The sequence below is a fragment of the Nematolebias whitei genome, chromosome 11 (assembly GCF_014905685.2).
Source record: "Nematolebias whitei isolate Nwh7 chromosome 11, NemWhi1, whole genome shotgun sequence".
NCBI classification, from domain to species: domain Eukaryota; kingdom Metazoa; phylum Chordata; class Actinopteri; order Cyprinodontiformes; family Rivulidae; genus Nematolebias; species Nematolebias whitei.
The window spans coordinates 21,168,930-21,196,113 of NC_056508.1; the positions used below are offsets into that span (position 1 = coordinate 21,168,930).

At 41.2% G+C, this 27,184-nt stretch overlaps 1 protein-coding gene across 1 annotated transcript in view; it reads right to left on the reverse strand.

Annotated features, from left to right (window-relative positions):
* Positions 1–27,184, reverse strand: part of LOC119416663 (acid-sensing ion channel 1) — an 81,714-nt gene that overhangs the window by 53,564 nt on the left and 966 nt on the right. Inside the window, exon 2 of the mRNA XM_037683848.1 lies at positions 26,632–26,827. Within this exon, the coding sequence (XP_037539776.1) occupies positions 26,632–26,827 (196 nt within the window). The remainder of the gene's footprint in view (positions 1–26,631; positions 26,828–27,184) is intronic.

The window sequence follows — 27,184 nt, forward strand, 5'->3', positions numbered from 1 at the left end:
ATCATCATAGAACCACTCACATGGCTGTAGACCAGGACTATTCAACTGGTGACCTGTGGGCCACTTCTAGCCCATGGGTGACTTCAATCCAGCCCATTAATGAGTTCATCCATTCATCCATTTTGTCTTTACCCACTTCTTCCTTTTCAAGTCACAGGGGTCACTGCCCATATCTAGATGGAACTGTGTGTGTGTGTGTGTGTGTTGGGGGGTGGGGGGGTGGGGGGGGGGAGACTGGTCTGCAGTCCATCACAGGGACACATAGAGACAAACAACCATTCACTCTCTCACTCACACCTAGGGACAATTTAGAATTACCTATCAGCCTAACATGCATGCTTTTGGTCTGTGGGAGGAAACCGGAGTACCCGGAGAAAACCCACGCATGCACGGAGAGAACATGCAAACTCCACCCAGAAAGGCACCCGGACCGCGATTTGAACGGGGGACCTGATCGCTGAGAGGCAGCGGCTCTACCAGTTGCGCCACCATGCTGCCCATGGTTAATTTAATTTAATTTAATTTAATTTAATTTAATAAAGTGGAAGAATAAATAATCAGTGACAAATAGTGTGATGAAATAATTTGTCACCTGCCTACAGCCGTTGTTTTAATAAACTCTTGGTGGATTTGGACATTGGGTTCAGACTCGTGGTCTCAACTCCGGTTCTGGGCCTAGACTCGACTCATCCGGCTCCTTAGCTGCTTCAGTGCACCTGCTCATTTCTCACTCCACTTTTCATATTTGGTGCTGAGCTGGTCAAATTGGGTGAATGTTTTTAAAGCTATTTTTGTACTGAAAAAAAAAAAAAAAAGCTGTTCATGCTGAAAATAATGAGCGCCGCAAGAATGAGCCAAAAACAGCCATAAATGATAAGTGTTTCCTGGAAGAAGCTAAAATGCTGTGCAGAGCCACAGGGGACTGCAGATACAGGTGTTATTTCACTGTTGGCGTCTTCCTTCAGCTGAACCCATTTCACTTTACACATTGCGTTATTTACTCAGGGATATTTTTAGAGAAGTTTGGTGGCAGCTGGATCTGTCATGATTAACTGTGATATAATAGTATCGACTGAGTTGACCGTTCTGTTATCTCCAGGTAACCAAGCTACTGTAGTTTGCATCTCATTTTCTCAAGGAAATGGGTTTTGTTCTCACAAGCTCAACACAATGTTTAACGAGCTGGTGTTTTTTGTGTTACACCTTCATTCATCATTCAGTATGGCAGTCGTGACACTTGGATATGATCTATGGCACATTGACCAGTGATGGATGTTCACCCATTTCACATTTTCAGCTTCAGTCAGCTGTCAACATGGCTGTCCTGATTTATCCTTAATTGTGAGTTTAAAAACTTAAATATTTCCATCAAAAAATAAATAAAATCTGGTGTCAATGTAGCTGAACTCTGAACATAAATCAAACATCTACTATAAAGCAGACTTTTAAAGCTGCTGCCAATGACTCATAATGGCCACCTAACACCTGTTTCTGACAGCACGCTTAATAAGATATGCAGACAGAAAGGCAGACTAGAAAATAAGCCTCAAACAGTCACTGCAAAAATTTTGCAAAACCTCCTGAGCAGAAAGTGTCTCGTGGTTACGTCAGTTTTTACACCCAGAGTTGTTAAAAAGACTTCCAGTTTTAAAGATAAAATTCTGAGCTCAGACACAATGGAACGGGAGTTTAGATGTGGGAACTCTGGGAGGATCTGAGAGATAACCATGAGTCCTACAGCGTGCAACACTTGAGGTGAAAGATTCTGTTTTAATGTATAAATCATAAAACAAGTGTTGAGTTTTTTGGAGTACGAAGAGTTTTTATTGAGTTTTGGGAAGTTTAGACTACTCAAAATTGAGAGTGCGTCATCCCACTCTGAAGTAGCCCATTTAAACTCAGTGATTTTATTGTGAAGTGTCCTCGAGCTGTGAAGACGGCTGGGTTTTCTCACTTGATTTTAACCGAATAAATACAACCTGTTATACAAGTTTTCACGTTTAATTTACTTTGTACAATGTTCTGACACCAAGCTGTTTTCAGCTTTGACATATTTGTTGTATTTTTCCAAAAACACTACAGAGTAGAGGAGTAGAGAATTCAAAATTATGACAAAAACAACAAAATTAAGGCAGAGCAGTAAGAAGGCAGCTTCAATGGTTGTGCTTCGTCACCTGTAGTACCTTGTTTTGTCAAGATTGCATTAAGAAAATAGATTTTTAATTATGCCCTCTCGACTTTCATATTTAAAGGAACTTTAAAATGTTATTACAATTAAAAATCCTCATTCCAGAAAGACCTGAGCAGAGTCATAAATCCCAAATACCAGACGGGCTTAGCCAAAAGGAACAAATTTCACAAAATGTAATTATATCATTCTCTGTAGAGGACAGTGAGTTGGTACAAGAGAGGTAAATACCCACAGTAAAGCTGTTTAATCTCCCCAACACTTCCAGCAGGAGAACAGAGGTTTTACTCATGGAGCCTCAGAAGATATTCTCTATTGAAAGAAGTAAATGAGCAAATGTTTCTTTTTTTTTCTATTGGTATTTGACATTTTCCCCATCCATTTTAGACTTTTTCTTTTTTCTTCCTCTAGTCGCCACCTGAATATCGATCAGCCTCCCTCTTCCTGTTGGAAAAGCAAAATGTCATAATCATAAAATCTTCCGAGAAACTCCAGCGAGCAGAGACTTAAAGGTTCGAGCAAATCAGCAATGTGCCACAAACACACAGGCGACCCATCAGCTGCAAATTCTCATTTGTTTGTGGTAGCAAAAAAAACAGAAGAAACATTTCCTGAACTCAGGCTGCAAGCAAAAGTAGAGCCATCACCTGATTATTCCAGTAATTACAGTGGAAACGCCTGATAAAAAGGCTGATAAAAAAAATTACAAACAACAACAACAATGCAACGGCACATCCAGGAACTACTAATCAGTCTCCAGGCTGTTCTCCCAGGAGGATGCTGTTCTCTGCAGCAGGGTTTTATCTACAGGTTTCTGTTTCTGCCTTCGTTCATGTGCGCATCTCTGTTAATTTTACAGACTGGAGGCGAATGTGTCCCACTTTCCCACCAGTTGTTCCTCTGACTGGAAGCATGTGAGGCGAGTGAATTAAGGCCAGATCGTCCGGCTTTTTAAACACAGCACATTACGTGGTAAGACAAAGAGAGAGCCTTCCTGCTCCAGACTTCTCTGAATATTTTAACCTTCGTTTTGGTTGCAGACAACATGCCTCCAGCTTCCCCGACTCTTTCATCCTTTCGTCCTTGTCTCACGGCGTGCTCGTGGCCGTGTCTAGATTTTTTTTTTAACCAGCGGACACTCCAGTCCACGTCCTCACCTGTCACTACAACTGCTCCCATCTGTCGTTTCTCACTTTGTCCTGCCCTGCGTCCATCTCTTCGACCTCGGTGCACACAGAGACCCCGTCTGTCTGCACTTTTACACACACGCGAGCACACACACAAACGGTGAAGCTGGGGGCCCAGCAGCTGCCTCGCTCCCGGTTTCACTGTTTGTGTTTCTGACATCCCTGTTTGTACTGTGGCAGGATTATTTGATTGTTTACAGGTTTACTTCTTGTCTTCCATCAATCATCTTTGTTTGCGGAGCTCTTTCCTCGACAAGGCAGGATTACAGCGAACGTGCGCTGTGTATGTTTGTGTGCATTCCTGTGTCTGACTGGATAACCTGCTTCAACTATTAAAACATGCTCAGATTAACCCGGTTTGTTCTGGATTACACACAGCAGCTCCTGCTGGACTATCTCAGCTTCAATAAGACAGATTCATTCTCAAAACAATTTCTCATGCAGTCTGACATAACGTTTTGATTTCATCTGAAGACATTCCTGGTAAAGTAATTTGACAATGGAAACATCTGGAGGTTTTAGCCTTCTACAGTATGTTGCACTGATGGCCTGACTGGCACTTTTTCTTTAACTATAAAGTGCTGGGAGTCCCTTCTGCAAAGATACTAAAACAAAATACCCCATAAATATCAAAAAGTTGTGTCTGATCTAATATTTAAACTATACACCAATATTACAGGCGATCCAGTACATAGTTAGCTTTTTACTGTCTGTAAACAAAGAATTAGTACATCAATTTCATCTGTTTATCTGTATTATTGGCCAAATAACTAGTAAATCAGTGATTAATTTTTGAAGTCAACTCGACTCAAGATGGTCGCCACAGCTAAATGACCTCAACAACATCAAAAATGATACAACTCTGTGATATTTACAGTTATTAGGATGAAATCTGCTGCGTTAGCAGCTGAGAGTGATCCCCAACTTACACACTGAGCATCAACTGATTGCATAAGAGCTATGTTTAAAAGTTTGCCATTGGAGTCAACACTGTTAACAGAACTGTTAACAAAATATCTAAAAATGGATTTCAATAAAACTTTTAGAATGTAATAACTGGATGTACAGCGACAGCTAATAAACCTGTGGAGTCACCCTAATTCAAGATGGCCACCACAGCCAAGTGATCTTTGCAGAACAAAAATGGCTATACCTCAGTGATTTTTACAGATATTGAGCTAAAATTTGGTGTGGTAGTAGCTGAGAGTCGTTTAAAACACACTGGGCCACGAGTGCTTGGTTATGTGATAAAACAGAGACTAACAATGGTACCACTCAGTGTTCAAGTTGGAGTAACAGATATTTTGATGTGCCATGATTGTTTAATGAAACCAGATTTAGCAGACAGGTAGTGTTCAGCTGAGTAGAGCAAACAACTCAACACCAGAGTTGCATTCTGGCCTAAAAAAAAAACAGACCTGGCCCAAAACCCAAACAACAAAATTAGAATCAATAAACACTACATGCTTTTGTCTTATTGCTGGAAGGATGGCATGTTTTTAAATCTAACATGGGGGAACAGAAACACTAGTTGGTGCCCTCACTTTAGATAAATGGGAGAGCAGCTGCTCCACTGAGCATTCAGTCTGTTAAATCTATGTTGTGGATGACTCTCAGCTACTACCACATCACATTTTAGATCATTATTTATGATTTGACTAAGATTAAGTCATTTTTTGTGTTGGATAATGTTGAGTAGCTGTGGCAGCCATCTTACCATTCCATACCATACCATTTTATTTATAGAGCACTTAAAACAGCGACAAGGCCAACCAAAGTGCTGTACAGACAGAAAAACAGACAACACACAAAGCAAAATACAAAATGAAGTAAATCAGAATATAGACATGAAAACGATGCAGATAATAAATATGACGACAAACCAGTGTGGAGCGTACAGGTTCAAAACACAGATCATCTGGTGTTGAAAGCTACTGAATAGTAGTGGATTTTTAAACGGGATATGAAAACCGAGAGGGAGGGGGCCAGTCTGACAAGCAGAGGTAACTCGTTCCAAAGACTTGGTCCTGCTACAGAGAAGGCCCTGTCACCTCTGCGCTTAAGACGAGTTCCTGGAACTGTGAGGAGCAATTGGTCCGCTGACCTCAGAGAACGCGGAGGGACATACGGCTGTAGCAAATCAAAGAGATTGGGGGGGCAAAACTGTTCAGCGATTTGTAGACATACAGGAGTACTTTGAACTGGATTCAAAGGTGAACCGGTAGCCAGTGCAGTGAGGCCAAAACTGGTGTAATGTGCTCTCTTTTGCCTGTACTGGTTAAAAATCGGGCTTCTGCATTCTGGACCAGTTGTAGTCGTGCAATGGAGGTCTGACTGATACCAAACAGGAGCAAATTGCAGTAATCAAGCCTAGATGTAATGAATGCATGTATTACTTGTCTCCAGGTTATTTTTGGACAATATGGGCTTCAGTTTAGACAGCCGCCTCAGTTGGAAGAAACATGATTTAATAATCATGTTTACATGATCGTTAAGTTTCAGGGAAGGGTCCATTATCACGCCCAGATTAATGACTTTTTGTTTTTCTGACAGGGTTAGAGTGGAAAGGTCGATGCAGTGGTTTGTGATTGTGTCGTTGGGAGGGAACAACATGACTTCAGACTTCTTTTCATTGAAACTTAAGAAGTTTAAAGCCATCCAGTCCCTGATGTCAGCCAGGCAGTCGAGCAGAGGTTGAATAGAGCATGTACCATTGTGTCTTAGGGGGAAGTAAATTTGACAGTCGTCGGCCTAGAAGTGAAAGGGTATGTTGTGTTTCCGGAAAATAGCACCAAGTGGCAGAAGGTATAAAGAGAATAGGAGGGGACCCAGGATGGAACCCTGCGGAACCCCCCATTTAAGCTCTGTCACTGCAGAACTAAAATCCTTGATGGAGACACAAAAGGATCTGTCAGCGAGGTAAGATCTGAACCAATTGAGGGCTGATCCTGTGACGCCCACCCACTGCTCCAACCTAGCAATGAGGATCTCATGGTCGATGGTGTCAAAGGCGGCTGTGAGGTCCAATAGGACAAGCAGCACAGAACTTTCAATAGGGCAGTTTCAGTGCTGTGGAGAGGTTTAAAGCCAGATTGGAATAGCTCTAAGATGGCGTGATCCTCCAGGAAGCACTTCAACTGGGACTAAACCATTTTCTCCAGTAGTTTAGAAACAAATGGGAGTCTTGGAGACATGCCAGAAGTTGGATACGACTGAGGGGTCAAGGTTTGATTTTTTCAGGAGAGGTTGGACAGCAGCATGTTTAAAGGTTTTTGGCACCACGCCAGTGGATAAACTACTGTTTACTATAGTAAGAATGGACAGATCTAGAGTAGGAAAAACCTCCTTTAGTAGTCGAGGGGGGACCACATCAAAGGGGGAACCAGAAGGTTTCAAGCTGCACATGACCTACTCTAGAGAAGATAGAGTGATGGGTTCAAAATGGTCAAATGAAGCTACAGATTGAGGTGGGATGGATGGGTCATGAGTTGGAGGGGAAATTAGAACCCGGGTGGTCACAATTTTTTCCAAAAATAAAAGTAGGAAGTTCTCGCACAGCTCAGTCAAGGCTTCCAGAGGTGATGGTTCAGTGAGGTGGAGAACAGAGTTTAGGGTAGAAAAGAATACACGTGGGTTGTGAGAGTTTGATGTTTTGATATCAGAAAAGTATTTGGATTTAGCAGCTTTCACTGCTTTCTGAAAACGGTGCCAACTCTCTTTAAGTATTTAAAAAGAGACCTGCAGCCTGTCTTTCCTCCACTTGCGCTCCGCCCTCCTACATTGTTGGATTGATTCCAAAAGTTAATCGTTTTTGTAGAGCTACATCCAGGGATTACTTCGATTAAAATCCAGAGTTTCATTAGACAAACAAACACGAGCAACAACATTATGTCCTACCTTTCAGTGGCAGGTGATAAAATTAACCCGAAGATGATGCAGAAGCAGGAAAAACAATAAATAAATAAAAATATAAACAGAAAAGAAACATGGGGAAAAAAGTAAAAAGAGCAACAAAATAAATAAAAAAAATAAAAACAAATAAGTATAACTACACTGAGAGACTAAATGTCAAACAGACGGCAGGCGTGAGGAGAGAGCAGAAAGAAAGATCAATGGAAAAAAAAAATCACAAAAGAGGCTAAAAAAATGAAACGAGACAAGATGACAGAAAGCAAGACAACACCTTCAGAATCCACACAAAGATTACACGACTCCACAGATCATAACAATCTGAAACTAAACTAGAAATTACACTCTCTTTTCTATCTTAACTCACATCAAACAGTTTTAGGAGAGGACATTTGCATTTTATTTTTAAAAGCCATACATATTTCTGTCTGAACTGTTTGGAATAAGAAGATTCTGAATGGAATGAGAGTCACGTTTTATCTTTGATTCGTCTCCTCGCCTCCTCTGAGACGTGAGGAGTCCAGCAGGAGGAACACAAACCAGTTCAGGCAGCAGATTGTCAGTGTGACACCTCGCCACCATCACTTTAAAACAATAAATAATGCTAAATATGACACTGTTAGGGAATTTTTGGTCACAAATTATGGATGGTTTTATTGAGGGAGGTCATCATGGAGACGAAACAATGGTCTCTTTTGATGTCACATCACTCTTTACATGCATTCCTGTTGATGATGCAGTAGAGGTGGTCAGTTTAAAATTAAAATCAGACACCACTCTGAGCAGCAGGACCACACTTTCCACAGAACAACTGTGTCAACTCTTGAAACTGTGCCTGCAGTCAGCCTACTTCACATATGGGGAGCAATATTATAGGCAGAAACATGGGTGTGCTATGGGATCTCCAGTTTCTCCTATTGTTGCCAACCTGTACATGGAGGAGGTAGAAAAGAGAGCCTTGACGTCCTTTTCAGGGACACCACCAAGTCATTGGTTCAGGTATGTTGACGACACCTGGGTTAAAATCAAATCTCAGGAAGTCCAACATTTTACTGACCACATCAACTCTGTGGATAAATACATCAAGTTCACATGAGAAGATGTAAAAAATGGCAGGTTGGCTTTCTTGGACTGTGAGGTTTCAGTCTCTGATAGAGGACATTTGCAAACTGAGGTGTACCGCAAACCCACCCACACAGACCAGTATTTGCAGTTTGACTCCCATCACCCTTTGGAGCACAAGTTAGGAGTCATCAGGACTCTGTACCACAGAGCAGACAGCGTCCCCACTAGCTCAGGAGCCAGGCAGAAGGAGAAATCCCACACAAGACAGGCTCTAGAGCAATGTGGATATCCTAACTAGGCCTTCCTGAAAGCAGAGAAGAAACCCAAACAGGACTCCAGTCAGCCAACAGGTGAAAAGGAGGAACCCAGACCCAGACCAGTGGTCATTCCATATGTTGAGGGAGTATCAGAGAAACTGAGACGTTTATTTTCTAAACATAACGTCCCAGTGGCTTTTAAACCCCAAAATACATTACGGCAAAGACTGGTTCATCCCAAAGATCCAGTCCCCCGGCACAAACAGAGCAATGTTGTGTATGCTGTTCAGTGTCAGGAGGGCTGTGATCAGTCTTACATCGGGGAAACAAAACAGCCACTGGCCAAAAGGATGGCCCAGCACAGAAGATCAACATCATCAGGCCAGGACTCTGCGGTCTACACTCATCTCCAGGCCAGCGGTCACTCTTTCAGGGATGAAGATGTTCACATCCTGGACAGAGAGGAACGATGGTTTGAGAGAGGAGTAAAGGAGGCCATCTTTGTGAAAAGAAATCGTCCATCATTAAACAGGGGTGGAGGCCTCCGGGTTCAACTGTCCCCCTCTTACAATGCTGTGATTGCTAGTATCACTCAGCCCTCTGTGAACAGTAAACAGCCATCAGTGTGCTAATGATCCATTGTTAGGCTGATGGTCCTTCTTGAGCATGTGAGCAGCTGGTTTTGGTTGTCAGCAGCAAAACTGGTTGATCCACTCTGAGAAGGTGCTATTTAAGAGACTGAGCTGAATACAGCAGCTCAGACTGAGGAAGTCTCGGATGAGAGACGAAACGTTTCTACATTTTTTTGTTGATTTGCTTTGTTTTGTTTTTTTGAATGTCCAGAGGACCAGATTTAACTTTTTTAGATGGTTTTATTTATTAGAGAGAGAGAGAGAGAGAGAGAGAGAGAGAGAGAGAGAGAGAGAGAGAGAGAGAGAGAGAGACAGAGAGAGAGAGAGAGAGAGACAGACAGACAGACAGACAGACAGACAGACAATTTAAGCAAACTATAGTTTCTAGTGTTTATGTTGCTTAAAAGTCTAGTTTCCTCAAATGATTGAGGTGGCCAGTGGGGTGGCTGAAGATTAATCTATGGTGGCAAAGGCCACCATTGGCCACCCCCTGGCTCCTCCATTGCATCTGGTGATGGATAAAATTACTCCCTTTCATCGGCAGGATCTGTCACTCTTCACTGTTTCGGACAAGAAAAAAAAACTACCGCTGTTCTTCTACAGTGTAACTCCTACACACTTAAATATCTCTCGCTAAAAACATTAAGGTTTACTTGCATTCCCAATTCAGGTCCAGTTCAGAAAAACGCTTGTCTCCAAAACTACAAAAATGTAACGTCAAGTCCTCTGGACGAATTCTTCTTTGTGGAAACATTTCATCTTTTGTCCAAAAGACTTCTTCGGTTTGAAGAACAGTCTGAAGAAGTCTTTTGGATAAAAGATGAAATGTTTTAACAAAGAAGAATCCGTAAAGAGGACCTGATTCAACCTTGTTAGATTTATCTACCTGGATCATTGAGCATGCATCAGGACATACAAAAATGTACAATTCAAATCTGTCAGTGATGGAGGACATCAGTGTACCGCCCATTATTTTTAACCTGACTCCTGCATTTGGATCCCCTCTTGAAATCCTCAAGAGAAAAGCATCAAGATGTTGACGTTGCACCATTCCTTGAAGAAATGCACATCTCCCTCCACAGCCAGAGATTTTAACATCAGATGTTCAGAAATTATGTAGGTAATGACATTTTTATCAAATCTCCGTAATAACGTTTAGCACGATCTCACGCTATAATCACAAAATCTGCTTTGATCTGTTAGCACTCAGAGTATTGTGACATGTCTGTGGCAACCATCTTAAAAAAGAATGTCTCCAAAAGTAAATCAGTTCTGGATGTGCATCCAGTGACCTCAGAGAGTTTAATTAAAATCTGTTTATTGGTTCATAATAAACTAATCAAAGACCACGAGGAAGGGAACGTGTCAGGAGACAGAGGGAGAAGATGCAGTTAGGGAGGACATGGAGGTAGTTGGAGTGAGGACAGAGGATGCAGAGGACAGAGTGAGATGGAGGAGGATGACTCGCTGTGGTGACCCCTGAAGAGGGAAAAGCCAAAAGGAGAAGAAGAAGAAGGTTCATAATGAACTGTTCAAACACACACAAACTAAAACATGACCGCCGGGCGACAATAGCAACAATTTCTTTAATCAGCCGTGCAGACAAACCTGCCTCTCTGCCATATCCAACAAGATCTTCTAGAGATAAACATTTAGGCTGCAAGCCAAAGATCTCTGCAGTCTGAACTGAACTCACCCAGCAGTCTGCAGGCCCACCACCAGTCCACACAAAACCCAGACCTTAAGTCACCTGCACTAATTCCTCCAATAAATAAACCATGTGCACAGCAGTGCAGCCAGCTCATGCTATTTTCAGCCCCACTGTCCTGTCCTCTGGTTCTTCTCCCCCCTCGTCTAAAACGTCTTCATAAAATAACTGTTTCCTGCTCTCGGGGACACTGAGCGTGCTCTGACAGCATCACCGATCCATCATGAAGACTTCGAGAAGCTGTTTGTGGAAAAATCGAACAAATGTAGCCTTGATGAGCAGATTTATTAGAAGTCTGGCTTCAAGTTTGGTTAGAAAGATGTGGACATTAGTATGCTGAGACAGCTGGTGATGTTTGCAGAGGGATCATCCAAACCAGTTTCACATTAAAGCATCTAATATCTCTGGTGATCTTCCACATGTACGCTGTTAAAGGCTTTCATCCTCAGATTACTGTCCTTCCTGAGCACTGCTGACCCGAGTGATGTGTTTAATAATTAGTGTTCGGATGTGATCAGCACTAAATACCCCTTCTTCAGCACAGTGAGGTAAATATGAATAAAATCCACCCAGAGGATGTTCATATGTCCAGTACTGTAATTTTCATGTCTGTTTAGTCCCTAGTTACATTCACTTCATCTAAATTGCTTTATGGCCGTCCACCAAAAGGCAGGCAGCAAAGTTAGCTTTTGTCTCTGTGTGTATGTCTGTTAAATAAATAAATAAATTTGTACGCATCTTTTATGATTGTCTGTTGTTGTCATTGTTGTCCACCGTTGCCATCACTCTTTGTTAAAATCAGGTCTCTCTTCTAAATGAGTCCCCGAGGCTCAGTGGGATTAACCAGTATAAATAAAGGTTGAATGAATGTTTGCTAAATATATCATAAATAACTGGATATATTTTAATGATTTTTTTTTTTTAACGTTACCATTGGATGTACAACTATAATTGATTACCTACGGAAGTCATTGCAATCCAAGATGGCCGCCACAGAATGCTAATCTCAGAAAACACAAAAATGGTTATAACAGTCATGTCCGACACCTTCAGCGCTACTCATCTTAAGGTTAAGACCACCATTTACCACTAGAACTAGTTCTGTCTGTCTGTTAGCAAAATATCTTATGAACCACTGGACAGACTTTAATGAACTTTGCTACAACTGACAAAGAGCAGAAAACGCTGTCTAAACAACAAGCCGAAGAAGTTTAGCTTGCTTTTATTTACAGCAACTAATTTATCATTTGAGTACTAATACACATAGTACATTAAATCCATAAAAAATAAGTAGTTATAAGTCGAAAAATGTATTTTCAAAGTGCGCAGCTTTTATCACTGCAGTGTATTCTTTGGCCCTTCTCGAACATTTGCAGTCTCCTGGTATGAAAAACAAACACATTTTGAATAGTTGCAACATTTGTGTATGAATGTAATTCCATAAGTGATCAAATGTGAAAATTTATGTTTTTTTTCCATCGACTCTGTTATTTTTGAGTAGTTTGCCTGCGTTATTACCAGTCATGCAGTTTATAATGTTCAAGTACCTTTTGCAAAATAAAGTTTTCCAACATAACAACCCTCATAATGTGACTGTTCACAAGTCACAATGTGATTATGTAATGAAACTCCTACAGTTTGACACTAAAATGGTGATTATGTTTTTATGTAACTTTGTTATATTCAAAAGTGGTTTTTTTTTTTTTATAAATAAGAGCACAGGTAATCTTTTGCACAGTACAAAATACCTTAAAATTGTCATTTTATTGCCAGACTAACAGATTTATTCTGTCAAATGACTTTGAAACTGATATTTTACCAATGATGGTGATGATGTATCAGCTTTGGCGTCTCCCCCAGCTGCAGTAAATTAGTCAGGTGTGAACACAAACAGACGTTGATTAATTTATTACATGCCATGACCTTTATGAGGGGGGGCAGGCGGTTCCATTAGGGGGATAATGACAGAGGAAACGCTGCGTTAGACGAGAGTTGTCCTGAGAGTCATAAAATAAAAGAAATAAGGCTGCGATAAGAGTCTCTCACATTGTTGGTGAAAACACACACACACACACACGGTGTGTGTCGAGGTGCCATCCTGCACGCTGAGGAAACAGACTGCTCGCTTGGTGGCAAACTGAGCGTGGCACAACATTCCACATACACACTGAGTATGGAAGCTGTGGACGCAGTCGGGTTTTTAAGGACTGTTTTCTTAACAGAGAGAGACCCTGCATTTTTAGAGTTACTTTTTCTTTTTTTTTTTTTTAGAGTTAAGCCTCCCCATTAACAAACATGGTTCATTTTACCATCTACAGGAGGATTATACTTCGTTTTTGGTATTTGCTTCTTCTTCCTGTTATACAGAAACATGACCTTCATCAAAGTGGCTCAAACTCTGTCATTTCTCAACATAAGAGGATTTTAGTTTATACCTCCGGCATGAAGGGCAGTGGGGGGTGCATCAAGAGATTCTGGGTTATCAATGTTTTAAAGCAAAAAGCTCATGAATGGGGGCGTTAAAGGGGTGTCTCATGGGAACCAATAAAAAATAAATAAAAATGCAGAGACGGAATAAAGAGTGAGACGTGAGGTAAAAACAAGAGCAACGAGCGTGGCATGAAAACATAATGAGCACCGTCGTGCCCATGGGAGTGTGGGTGTGAGGAGGTTACTGTGCTGCGATGAGATGAAGGGTAAAGGCAGAGAGGGCAAACAGAAGGAGGCACCGTCACTCAGAGCATGTGGCAGGATCAGCAGTCCGGCTGTGAGCAGCAGCTGTTCTGACCCAAGTAAAAACCTCTGGGTGATGTCGGTGGCTGCTGTGCTTCACATCTGTCGTTTAAAAACCCTGAGAACATGCAAACCACAAGAACGCTCTTGTTGGTTAAAGCCTGGCTGCGGTCCAACTCGTGACGCGACAGAAGATGTCAGAAAAATGTGAGCGCTCCGTCTTCCTCAGAGAGGATTCTTCAAGAACTCAGTTTAGAGCTCGCATGAAGCATGAACTGAGCGGCAGTCTGGTTACCAGTTGGACACATGAAACAGCCAGTACCCTGCAGTCCAATAAAAACCTGTGAACCGTGCAGTGATTTCAAAGAAGAACAGTTTTTGTTCCAGACGTTTCCGACTTCTGATCACATACACAAGTGGATGTTGAACCGTCTGCATCCGACCCCTGATGTGTTGCAAACCAAACAGAACTTTAAACGAACATTTCCTAAATGTCACTCGCCGTCTTACATGCTAAAGACTTTAACACAAGTCTTATGTAATCTGTTAAGTATGTGTTATGGATACTTTTGTTACTTTCAGATCAATTTTTAGCTCAGTGTCAGTAAAATGTTCTGAGTTGTAGCCACTTTTGTGCTCACCAAGTCTATTAGCTGCAACAGCCATCTTGATTTCGGGTGACTCCCAACGTTAATCAGTTGAAGCTGCACGTGATGTCCAGTTTATTTTCAAAGAGTTTCATTTACATGTGCCCTGTGGGTCAGGAGATGTTTTGCTAACAGACACACATGGTAAGGTCAGCAACAACAGAGCTCAGGCAATCAGTTAGCCTTCTAAGTATAGGCTGGTGATCAGCCTCAACTACAAGTTTTAGCTCAGTATCTTTAAAGTTGACAGTTAAAGCCATGTGTGTGCAGCCATCTTGAACTGGAAAGACTCTCAAAGTTCTGCAGGTGTAGACGTACAGCCAGTGGTTACTTTCTCATAGTTTCATTAAAACCTGTTCAGTGATTCATGAGCTAGTCTGCTAACAGGAGAGACTAATGAACACGCACACTGGCAAAAATACCACTGCCCTCAGTAGGTGATAATCATTTCCCTGGAATTAGTTTGAGAAAAATGTAAATGTTTTGTAAAAGTGCTGCAGAATGCCTCCAGAATCGTTGTAACTACCTGCAGAAATGTAAATGAGCTGCAGCTGGGAGGTGCAGAGGTTATAGAAAGCAGAGTCGATCACGATGTTTGAAGTTTCAGGACTCCTGCAGCCGCACAGCTTGCAAATGAAGCCATACATAAATGCAGAGAATCTCCACATCTCTTTTCTCCGCGTCTCACATTTTGTCTGCAAAAATCTGCAAATCCGTGTCGCCGGCTCGAGACGCGGCAGCTGCAATCAGAGAGGAGAAGCTATAACACAACTGTCACCAAAGCAGTGAGCCAGGAGCAAACAAACACACGTGTATTCCCACAGCAAGGCTGTCAAACTCTGACTCCGACAAACAACAGCAACAAAAAGAGGCCAAGAACTCTCTCACTCCGTTTCTCCTTTACTGGAGTTCTCTGCTGTCAACGCCACAAATACCTCGGAGTCCAATTAGCAGCGATGATGCTCCTCAAAATGTTAAGGAGCGCAGGGAGCTGCTGATTACTCTGCTGCAGAATTCATCTGCTGCTTAAAGAGGCGTTCGGAGTGAAACAACAGCAAGTGGACTCAGATGGTCTCTCTCTCGTGCTCTGCTCTCCACGAACTCAACACAGACCCAGTGGGGTCGGCTCGCTCTCAGCGCCTCTCAGCCTCTGGCGGTTCTTCTGGATCGTCTCTGCAGGAGTCCCACTAACAAACAGGCTTTTATTTGGCTTTTCACAGAAACTACAATCGTGTTAATGCATAATTGTTCTAACTTTCATTCCTTTTGTTTTTATCTTTGATCATTTAAAGCAGCACAGACCACTTTTATTTTTTATTTTGCAGCGTTGGAGCCAAACAAACAAAATAAAACTGACTAAAAGCATTCAAGCTGCTCAACCATAAACCAACAGTTTCACCTGCTGTCATCAACCCTCGTGGTTTTTGGCTCAACGCAGCACGTCTCCTCGACTGAAAAGACCTTTTCTGGCAAAAGACCAGACTTTTTTGAGAAAACTAGAAGGACTTGCAGAGTTTTGAGTGCTAGGCAGCAGACTGGGCTGAAGGTGAATTAAATAATGAAGTTTCATTATAAAGTAATTAAACCAAGCTATTCAATTAAGGCTTAATTAAGTGAATTAAGTTTTTCAACTATAAAACTGGTTGTTTTGAAACATGCTGAACACTTGTCATTCTTGACAGGACTTTTACATGAAACTGTATGTTCAATAAAACTGCACAGTGGATTAGAAAAAGTTGATTTGAAACGTAAAAATAAAAACAAATAAGAGTATTAACCTAATTTTAAGATTTCAAGTGTGAATTCAACTGTTTAATTACGGTGTTCTGCTAATATGGAAAAAGAGCACTATTTGTTCATCCATCCATCCATCCATCCACCCTTTCATTCATTCATCCATCCTCTTCACCCGCTTCTTCCTTTTTGGGTCACTGGTGCCCATGTCCATCTTTCACTGTGCGAGAGGTGGGGGACATCCTGGACAGGTCTCTAGTCCATCACAGGGACACACAGAGACAAACAACCATTCAGTCTCTCTCTCACACCTAGGGACAGTTTAATTCAGTTTATTTATATAGAGCCATATCACAACAAAGTTGTCTCAGGGCACTTTGCAAGAACTTTCACATACATACAGTTCTCTATCTAAGGAAGCAGCAGACACGTTGACTCTTCACTTTGTCGCAGTCTCCCATCCTGAGCAAGCGTTTAGAGTTACCAGTCAGTCTAACATGCATGTTTTTGGTCTGTGGGAAACTGGAGTACCCGGAGAAAACCCACGCATGCACGGAGAGAACATGCAAACTCCACCCAGAAAGGTCCTGGGCCGGGATTTGAACCAGCAACCTTCTCATTGAGAGGCAGCTGCTCTACCAACTGATCCACCGTGCTATTGGAATGAACTTTTCTTATTAAAAATACAGGAAATGTAAATAAGACTAATTTAGATCCTCAGGGTTGACTGTATTTTTGGGATAACCCCCACAGAACAAACATTTTACTCTTTTTGCAGTTGTTACATTTCACTGATTGGTTTGTTTCTATGAAATAAATGAGTTCAGATGAATTCAGGGAACTAACCTAAAGTTCATCTGATGTTTGTCTGATTGTTGCTGCTGTGACTAACTCCCAACAAACCATGATGTAAGAAGAGAGCAGCTGACAGCAATCTAAAAGTGACACGCTCTGGTCCAGTCACCATCACCACGTCTTATACAAGTTATCTGTTAGCCATGCGATGAAAACCGTAACATGCTTCTCTGAGGTTTACACACTCTGCACGTTTCTGCTCAATCTGATTGACATTCTGCCGTCACTTTCTCAGGCTCGCCTGAATGAAATGTGAGGAGCATCGATGACAAACTGACCGACGTGTGAAGACATTTGCATGAACAGACCGATGAAGCCATTAATCTGATGTGTCCCACATGTGAAACGAGGCTTAATGCGACTCGGAGTGGTGCTGTTCAAAAATATAAAACCAAACCATGACAAGCAGCCAACTCTCGTATTATGTTTAAAAAAAAGTTGAAAAACTCTACAGCGACTAGATAATTATCTTAACTTGGAGAGAAGAACTCATCAACCGTGGCTGTAAAATAAAACGGCTGCAGCTCCATGAAAGTGTTTATAATCTATAAACACTCCAACATCTTTAAATGACGTCCAACCAAACACCCCACTAATCTATTTTTTTAATTTTATTTTAAAAACGAGTAAATAACTTACATTTACAGATGACTTTTCAGAGCAATGTCTCAACAAAAGAAAAAACATTTGTCCAAACAAAAGAAGAAGAAAAAAGATTTCTTGTAAACTCTTTGAATCATTATTTAAAAACTGTCCATGGACACATTTTTGCAGAGTATAGATATTTTTCATGTAATTTTAAGCGCTTTATGCCTAAAAATGGGAATATGTGATTTTATTAATTCATCTGGGAACTGGATGGGTGCTCCTATCACAGGCAGCTTCTTATCAGCCTCCTTTTCTTGGTCTGATGTTTCCACAAAGATGAATCAGCCGGGACTCACCTCCTTCCTCATTCATCGAGCGCGCAGCAAAGAGGATCTGAACAGATTAACAATGGCGTGCATCAAAGAAGCTCTTCAAAGGAAGTGTACTCTGCGGTTCGCAGGAGCCGTGACGTGACGGAGATCAGAAAAAGGACGATGAGGGAGATGAAGTCCTGAAGCCTCTCCAGGGGAAACACCTTTCTGCTGCCGCTGTGTTCCTGACAAATCTCGTTTTCTAAGACCCGTCAGCGAGCTTCTACAGTGCACAAAGCAAAGAATGTTTTTTTTAAATGAAATCTTACATTGAGAAAGTGCAGACGTTTAATAACTTTATACATATATGTTAGCACTTACAGTGTGTGTTGTGGATGACTCTCAGCTACCACACAGAATTTTAGCTCAGTATCTTTCAAAAAGAGTGAGTTGTAACCATTTTTTACATTCCTTCACTTCTTCTGGATGACATTAATCTGGCATCCAGCTCTAAAAATCTTGGTGTTGTTTTTGATAAAGACATGTCTTTAATCCCCCACATTAAAAACTTTACTAGAACTGCCTTCTTCCACCTGCGTAACATCACTAAAATTAGAAACATCTAAAAATGATGCAAAAAAACTGGTCCATTCATTTGTCAGCCTGGACTATTGCAATGGTTTATTATCTGGATGTCCAAATACTTCTTTAAAACATCTTCAGTTGATCCAAAATGCTGCTGCCAGAGTCTTAACTGGAGTTAGTGGGAGAGATCATATCTCTCCAGTTTTAGCTTCTCTCCACTGGCTCCCTGTCAAATTCAAAATTGAATTCAAAATCTTACTTCTAACATACAAAGCTCTCAACAACCTAGCTCCATCATATATTACAAATCTTCCATATTTTCCTAACAGAGCACTTCGCTCTGCAGGTTTACTTGTGGATCCTAGAGTGTCCAAAAACAAAATGGGAGGCAGATCTTTCAGTTATCAGGCTCCTCTCTTGTGGAACCAACTTTCAGTTTCTGTCCTTGAGGCTGACACATTGTCCAGTTTTAAGACTGGGATTAAGACTTTCCTTTTTGATAAATCCTATTGTTGGGATTGGCTTGGGTTTCCTTAGCTATCTCTTAGTTATGCTGCTATAGGCTTTGACTGCTGGAGGACAAATTGACCATATTTCCTCACTCTGATGCTGTCTTTACTTGCTCTAATCTACCTGTTTGTATTTGTAATTATTTCTATCCTTATGTGATTTTTGTCTTTCATCCTATAGAAAGTACACCTGGACCATCCATTCTGTGTTTGTCTGTTTCTCCTTCCTGTTCCTCTCAAACACCAACAAATCAAAGCAGATGGCCGCTCATCCTGAGCCTGGTTCTGCTGGAGGTTTCTTCCTGTTATAAGGGAGTTTTTCCTTTCCACTGTTGCCACTGTGCTTGCTCAGGATGGGAGACTGTGACGAAGTGAAGACTCAATGCAGTCTGCTGGCTTCCTTAGATAGAGAACTTTTACTAAATGTCTTTTATAATGTATGTGAAGGTTTCTGATCAGCATCCTGAGATGACTTCTATTGTGACTTGGTGCTATATAAATAAACTGAATTTAATTTAATATAATTTTAATGCCAGCTAATATCAATTAGCGGTGGCAGCTAACTTTGTTTGGTTGACTCCAAATGTGAATCTGTTGTTGATCCAACAAAGTTCAGTCACGTCCTCTGGATGGTTTATTTTTGTTGAAACGCTTCGTCTTTCATACAAAAGACTTCATAAATCCGAGGAGCTACAACAAATGCTCTTAAAAGCACCTTCACATAGTGGGTCAACCAGTTTGATGGTGCTAAGATGGTTTCTGGAGTCCGCCCTCTCCCCCGCCGACTCGTCTGAGGCAGCCATGTTGGTTCAAAACATCAAAGTTCATGCTCAATATTTTTAGCTGGATTATTTAACATAAACATTAAATTTATTGTAGAGTTTCATTAAAATACATCCAGTGATGCATGAGATATTTTGCTAACACTCACCTTTTTGCTTTGGACAATACCAATGGCATGGACCTCTGAATTCTGATGAGACAAAAAGACGTCTCAGCAGAAAAGAGTTCAAATCACACACACAGTTTTATTTTCAACTTGAGGCAGAACTAATCAAACGTTTGGAGGGAGGTGAAAATCAATGTGCAGCAGTGATGCAATATTTGGGTTAGAGAGGCGCTCTCTGCACAGCCAACAACAACCAGAACATCATTAAAGCCCCACTCAGACACCGCCTTCTCCTCTCAGCTCAGAGAGACCACGAGGCTGTGGAAATTAGAGCCCTGTTCTCACTGCCAGGGAAACGAGCTCATTAAAGACACCGTTAGGATGTCAGGGTAAAACAAATCTTAAGACGTTTTCAAATTAAAAAGTCAAGAAATGATCAGCCTTGGTAACAAGAATACCTGTAAGCTTTCACAAACTGACGCAGGTAAACTGACTCCTCTCATCCTGTTGTGATTTTTTTTATGATGACATCAGAATTTCTCCAGTAAGAAAAGTCAAAATTACAAAAACAAACTACAATGGGTTTTAATATGTGACCATTTAAATCAGTAACTCCACAACAGTTTTACTCAAACGAGGTATATTTAGATCATGGAACATCTCTGCAATAATAAAAACACACACGTCTGTTTATAAATTACACTGAATGGTCTCTAAGTTGACACCAGTTAAAATATCAATTCTCTCCTTGTGACGGTTTTAAAAATTGTATAATTCCACCTCGCATCAACTCACTGGAACAAGTTCAAAGAAAACAACTTTTTCAAAATAAAAATACAAGAAAAGGAATAAAACGTGCATGAACGTATTAATTAAATACAAAAAAAAAGTGATTAAAATAAAAGAACAAATTGGTAAACTGAATAGCTGCATAAATAGATGTGGCTACATGAATGTAATTTGAACATTAAATTTTAATACGACTATAGAAATGACATTTTCTGCACGAATGCAGTGTGGATGCTGAGAGCTGAATGATTGCTGAAATGTACTGAAGAAGCTGAACGTGAGCTAAAAGAAACTGCTAGCTAAAAGCACCAAAATGGCCGTTGAAAGCTAACAATAGCAAAAGGTTATAGCTAAAAGCTAAAACAATGATTTTGACTACAACGAAGAGCTCTCAATGCATTTCTATGGGGAAATGTTTGTAAATAAAGTTAAATATCCTGAAAAATATAAAAGTTACAAAATCCAAAAGTCACGGCAGCCATCAGCTGAACGAGCTGAACATTTTGATGTATAAACAGCTAAAACAGCACACAGCGTCCAAGTTGCAAATACGTACAATAACACTTTTTTTTAACCACTTATGAAAACTGTGCATTAATCAAAAATAAAAGTCCAATAAAAACACCTGAGTTACTGCTGATGCTTCACCAATCTGCCTGGTTCAGTTGTTCCCTTCACTGCTGAACACCATCACTAGAGGATTGAACTTTTCCACTTGGGACGATTATCTTTTTTTCTTCTTACAGTAAAGTAACAGTGGCCTCTTTCACTGCTGCTTCAGACTGCAGGTTCACATTTATATACAAACTGTACCTAAGGATTTTCACAGAAAGACAACAGAAGCACCTCATCTGCAAACAGCAAAGATTATTTTTATGTTGGACTAAAACCCTGTTCATGGACCGCTCCGTCAGGCTTTTCCCTTCAAACCAACTCATCTCAACAAAGCCAAGCGGGGAGTATTTCTTTTGACAGCTCAACTCCCAGCACCACAGAGGCACACAAACCTCACCACCGTTACAACGTGTCAGACTGTACGGGGACTAGATCGAGTTCTTTCAGGAAAACAGTTGCATCCAATCATTGTCAAATACACTGAAAACACCAGACTTCAACTTTGTCCTAAAATTAGCTCACAGTCATACACTTTGCTACCTTAAAAAAGAGGAATAATTAATAATCTCCCTCATTAATCCAATAAATAATACAATATTTAGTCTTATTTGTTCGCTTTGTTCATTGCAGTGTAAAATTCTGGTCACATTTATGCAGAAAAAACACATTTCTTGGACTTTTTATCTTGTCTGTGTAGAAGTGCAGACACAAAACATCCAACATCACTCTGCTTTTTGTTGTGCTGTTCGTTGTGTGCAACCTGAGCTAACAGGTTTATTTAAATTTTTATTTATTTGGACTGTAAGTCCAAATAAAATCTGGACTCTGCTAACTAAAGACCACTTGGTGGCTAATTCCCACCAGACACCATCACAAATGTATCAGAGAGATAGATATGTGGAGGGAACAGGGTCCAAATAAAACTGCGGAGAAGCCGCTCGCTGAATGTTTGTGTGCCGGCTGCAGCTGCAACAGGAGTTTCCAGCCAAAGAGCAACATGCAGCGCTGCTACGAGTCAGACACACGACTGGACTTTGACCTCAGTGGTGTCTCCTTTTTATAAAACAGCTCAAAACAAAACTGGCTGCTCTTTCTTAAGCGCCTAACGACAAAAAGGCTAATGTTAAATTACTCAACGCTACGGGGATTTGATTGAATTTAGAAGCTTGAAATTATGTTTGGTCTTAGATTTTAACAAGGACTTGTTGGCACACATTCCAAACACAGACTCCGGAAAACAAGAAAAGATCTTTGAGGCGTAAATATGATTTCAGATTTCAGGACTCTGAACACATTTAATCGTCTTGTCCATTTAAAAAGGGATAGTTCCATTTTTTTTTTAAGTAAGTTTCTGCAGAAACGTTTTGTTCAATCAATGTCTTACCTGTTGCAGATGACTTCAGTTTGGAGAAAGTTTAATTCTGACTGGGATCTGAATGGAGCTAAGAGCAGAGTGGACTGCTGCTGTCTTAAAGTAACTCCAGTCTTTAGGATTTCACACCAGTTTGTGTGAAAGTTTATTTGTATTCATCTTTACTCTGCTCTCAGCTTCACAATAGACTGTTATTTACATGGAGAGCTGCAGTTGTTTGCAGGATTAAATTGAAGCAGAAGCACTTCAGTAGAAAAATTGTCACATTCCTGCTGAAATAACTGTAATGTGAAACTGAGGGTGGTGTAAATTTTTAAATTATGGCATTTGCTTAAATGGCTATGAAGTTTTAAAGATTTTTTAAATGAGGTAAAATACCATTTGGTAGTGTATCTGTTCAGACCGCCTTAACAAACAGATTATAGTTAGTCTGAACAGGCCGACATACCAAGCACAATTTGTCCATTTTAAACAACTTCAAATTTTCTAAAATGTCACAGTGGTTCTTGTAAACTCTTAGTTTTACATTAAACATTTATTCTCAGAGTATTATCAAGATGTTTGTGCTGGACATCCAGATTGCACTGGAAATGCTACAGCCAGCTGCTGCTACTGCTATTAGAGCGTCAGTCTGGTCTCAGTTAAACTATGTATCCAAACTGAGGTCGTAGACATCAACAGGTAAAATGTTATGTCTTTATAACTAATCCACAGAACTTCCGTTTAATAAAATAGAATAGAATAGAATAGAATGGAACAGAACAGAACAGAATAGAATAGAAACAGCCTTTATTGTCCCACGGATGGGAAATTCAAGTGTAAAAATGTCCGAAATATCCCTTTAAGTTAGCTTGAATCACATACAAGCAGCTGAAATCATAAAAGAGACACAGCTCAGGTGGTAAGGTGTGGAAAAATACCAGAGATCACCAGCCAGGGCCAAGTTGATTTGTGGTCTGAAGATTTGTTCTAGTTTAGGCTTCAGCCACATTTAAGAAATAACATGAACGTGCCAAACAGAACAGTTACTTCGTTCAGCTGAGAGTTAAAAACGACAACAGTGGCACAGATGAATATATATTTATTTATAAAAAAAGAAGAAAAACTCCTAGCTCATCCCACTCTTCCACCTGTGTGGTTCCACTTCACTTCAAACTCTGGTCCTCTACCAGACGCCTGGGAGTTTGAGGGTTCTGTTCAGCATCTTAGCTGTTCCTGTTTTAGGACTGTGTCCTTCTGGACAGAGATCTCTGAGGTTGATCTTGGGATCTGTTAGAGCCACTCTTCCAGTTTGAGGATCACAGCACTGAGGGCTCCAATGACCACTGGGATTACTGGTGCTTTGACTCTCCACAACTTCTTTATTTCCTCGTTCTGTTTTTGATATATTTCTAGCCTTTTCATGCGCTATCTTCCTGGTGTTACAGTCACTTGGAATTAGAGCTGTCATTTCTAACCCGAACCCGGAGCTCAGCCCCGCCCGACCCGGATTTGGACCGGGCCGGGCCATAATAATGTGCTTAATTTGTGAGCCGGGTCAGTGTTGGGCTTTTTATTGTGTCAGGGATGTGCGCAGCCGACGATCCAATATTTGCAAACATGGCTTGCCATACTACACCTGCTGCAAGCGGTCATTTGACCATGCACTGACCTGCAGGTTGAAAGAGGTAAAAAGTTCAGTTAAGTTTCAAATGGACTACTGCCAGCGATCCATCAGCCCAAATGGACGTTCATTCAGCTGCTGCACTCAGCGGACGCGAGCGGCCGACGACCCAAACAAGTGAGATCACAAAATATCTGACATGTCAGAGCAGGATGCAGGGGAAGCATTTAGTGTGCTTTGAGGGCTCCTCAGCTCCGATCTTCTGCCCCCTTCACTCAGCCGCACACGTCCGCCAACCATTAATAATAGTTGGTGGTAAGCTTAATTAAAAATGTTAGGGGGTTTGGGTTCGGATCTGCAATTTCTGTTAATTCATCGGGTCGAGTGGGGTTCGGAGATGATGGCTGCATGCTGGGGCCAGGTCGGTACGAATTATTTGGACCCGAGTGCAACTCTACTTGGGATTGCTACATCTATCACCGCTGCCTTCTTCTCTTGCTTGTCGACCGCCACAATATCCAGTTGGTTATCCATCACTTGTTTGTCAGTCTGGATCTGGAAGTCCCACAGCATCTTAGCCCTTCCTTTCTCCACCACCCTTGGTGGCATCTCCCACTTTGACTGTAGAACTTCCAATCCATACTCTGCACAGATGTTCCTGTATGTTATTCCAGCCACTTGGTTGTGGTGCTCCATGTATGTTTTGCCTGCATGGATCTTACACCCTGTTATCATGTGCTGAACTGTCTCAGGGACATCTTTGCACTGCCTGCATCTTGGGTCTTGTCTGGTATGGTTCTGAGGACCTGTTCTTGTGCTGCCATGAGTAGTACCTCTGTTCTGTCCTTCAGTCCAGACCTCTCTGGTAGGATTTATTATCAGCCTCAGTCTCCTGGTGATACGTGCCATGCAGGGGCTTATCTTTCCATGATGGCTCCTCTTGTTCTGCCTCTTCCACATTAGGTTTCTGCTGCTGCCTGAAACATTCACTCATCAGTTCACCATTGATGGGCTTTCTTTCTGATGGACTCCAGGATCTTAGTTGTTTCATCCTGCATAGTAGTTCTAATGCTCACTAGTCCTCTGCCTCCCTCCTTTCTCTTAGTGTCACGGTGCTGGACTTGGGTGAAGCTCTTGATGTATTATGAGCAGTTTTTGAGTTTTATTGTCAGTGGCTTCTATCTCCTTCTTCGGCCAGTCTGTTATACCAGGTATCTGATGACAGACATACGTGTTGATGGCTCAGACTTTGTTCTTACAGCTGGCACATCAGGACCTGTCTTACTCTTTGTAGGTAATTAGTGCAGTGAGTAAGAAAAAAATCTTTCATCCAAACAGATATGCAATCTTGTCAAAAGCCTTCACTCAGCTGTTTCCAGTGTGGTCTTGATAAAAAATGTAACCAGGTGCGCATGAACCACATACAGTATAAAAAACATTATTTGTCAATGCTTTTGATATTTCATGCTTTTGTTTTGACACAGAGGTGGTTTTCTGTTGGTGTAGCCAAGTCACTGCAGCTTCCATAAGCGTTTCACGTCCTGTTATACTTGTGCAGCATCAGCAAAATTCAGAACAATAATCCTAACCAGCATGCATTATTTTAGGCCGGGCAAGTTTCAGGATCAGTCTGAGCCTCACAGCGTACCCACGGTTCAGTTCTGACTTCAGTCCTAAGGTGCAATATCTGTGTGGGCGGACATTAATAATGTACTGTAATATCACTTCCATTTCAGTGGCTGCACATCAATTAACCAGACGGGGTGCTGACTTTAGCTGTTGCTCAGTCCCATCTGTGATCGCAGGACATAACACAGAGCTGCCATATCAGAAACTGCTAGCAGAGTTTTATCAGTGGCTCGGCTGTTTTTCCCTTTGCTTTTCTAGTTAACTCCCTGTCAGAGAGAAATGAACTCCCTCCATGATTTCTAATGTATGAATTTAGGTCGGAGGAATGTCTGAATGAATTATAAAGTGGGACAAACAAAGTGCTGAGGCTGAGTTTGAGCTCAGCCTTCCCTTCTTCACTCCATCACCTCATCTACTACAATAAACTCAGTTTGACCAGTTTGACCAATATATATAAATATTTCAAACAATACTGAGGGTTTGATAGAAAAAAGTGGATAAAAAGTTATTTTCTATGTTAGATTTTGGAGAACACAATAAACACTTTTAATGTAGTATATACAGATGACTGTATTTTTAAATGATAGTTTGTTGTATTTGTATTCAATGTATTTTGTCCTTTTTCTTGTTTCTTGTGTGATCTGTGATGTTGCTGCTGCAGCGTGTGAATTTCCCCAGCAGAAGGTCAGAACAGTGCCATCGTATCTTTTAAATTTAGTTTTAATTATATGACATAAATTAGTTTGGTTGAGTTTGACCATTGTTTAAAATAAAATGGCTGTAAGAGTCATGAGCCCTCAGCCTGCTGTCGGGTCAAAACACTCACCACTTTGAAGTCTTCAGGTCTGCACTCGGTGCCGTGGAAGTGGCAGGACAGCAGCATGTCTTTAATGTCGTGACCTGTGCGGTCGTAGAATTCCCGCATGTTGAAGGGGCGCGGTTTGAAGTTGTGGAAGTCGGCTTTGACCTTCAGGCTCTCCAGCACGCTCTCCTCCACGAGGTGCACGTCCCTGATCTCATGCCTGACAGAACAGAGAAAATCAGTTTGAAGACAGAAATGTTCCTTCATTTAAGATGCTAATTTAATGTTGTAGATAATGACTCTGCAGCATGTCGTCACGCTGAAGTCGACCTCAGAAATAAACAAGTTTCAGCCTTTCAACTTGTTTTTGTGAGTCGTCTTTGGTGAAACTTTGTTTAACTCAGTCAGAACAAAAACATTCATTCTGAAACAGAGAAATTGTATTTTCTGCAAAAGATAGAGTGAGAACCAAATGACTGCTAAATCACTGTTGAATCACTGCTGAACCACTGCTGGACTACTGTTGAATCACTGTTGAATCACTGCTGAACCACTGTTGAACCACTGCTGAATCACT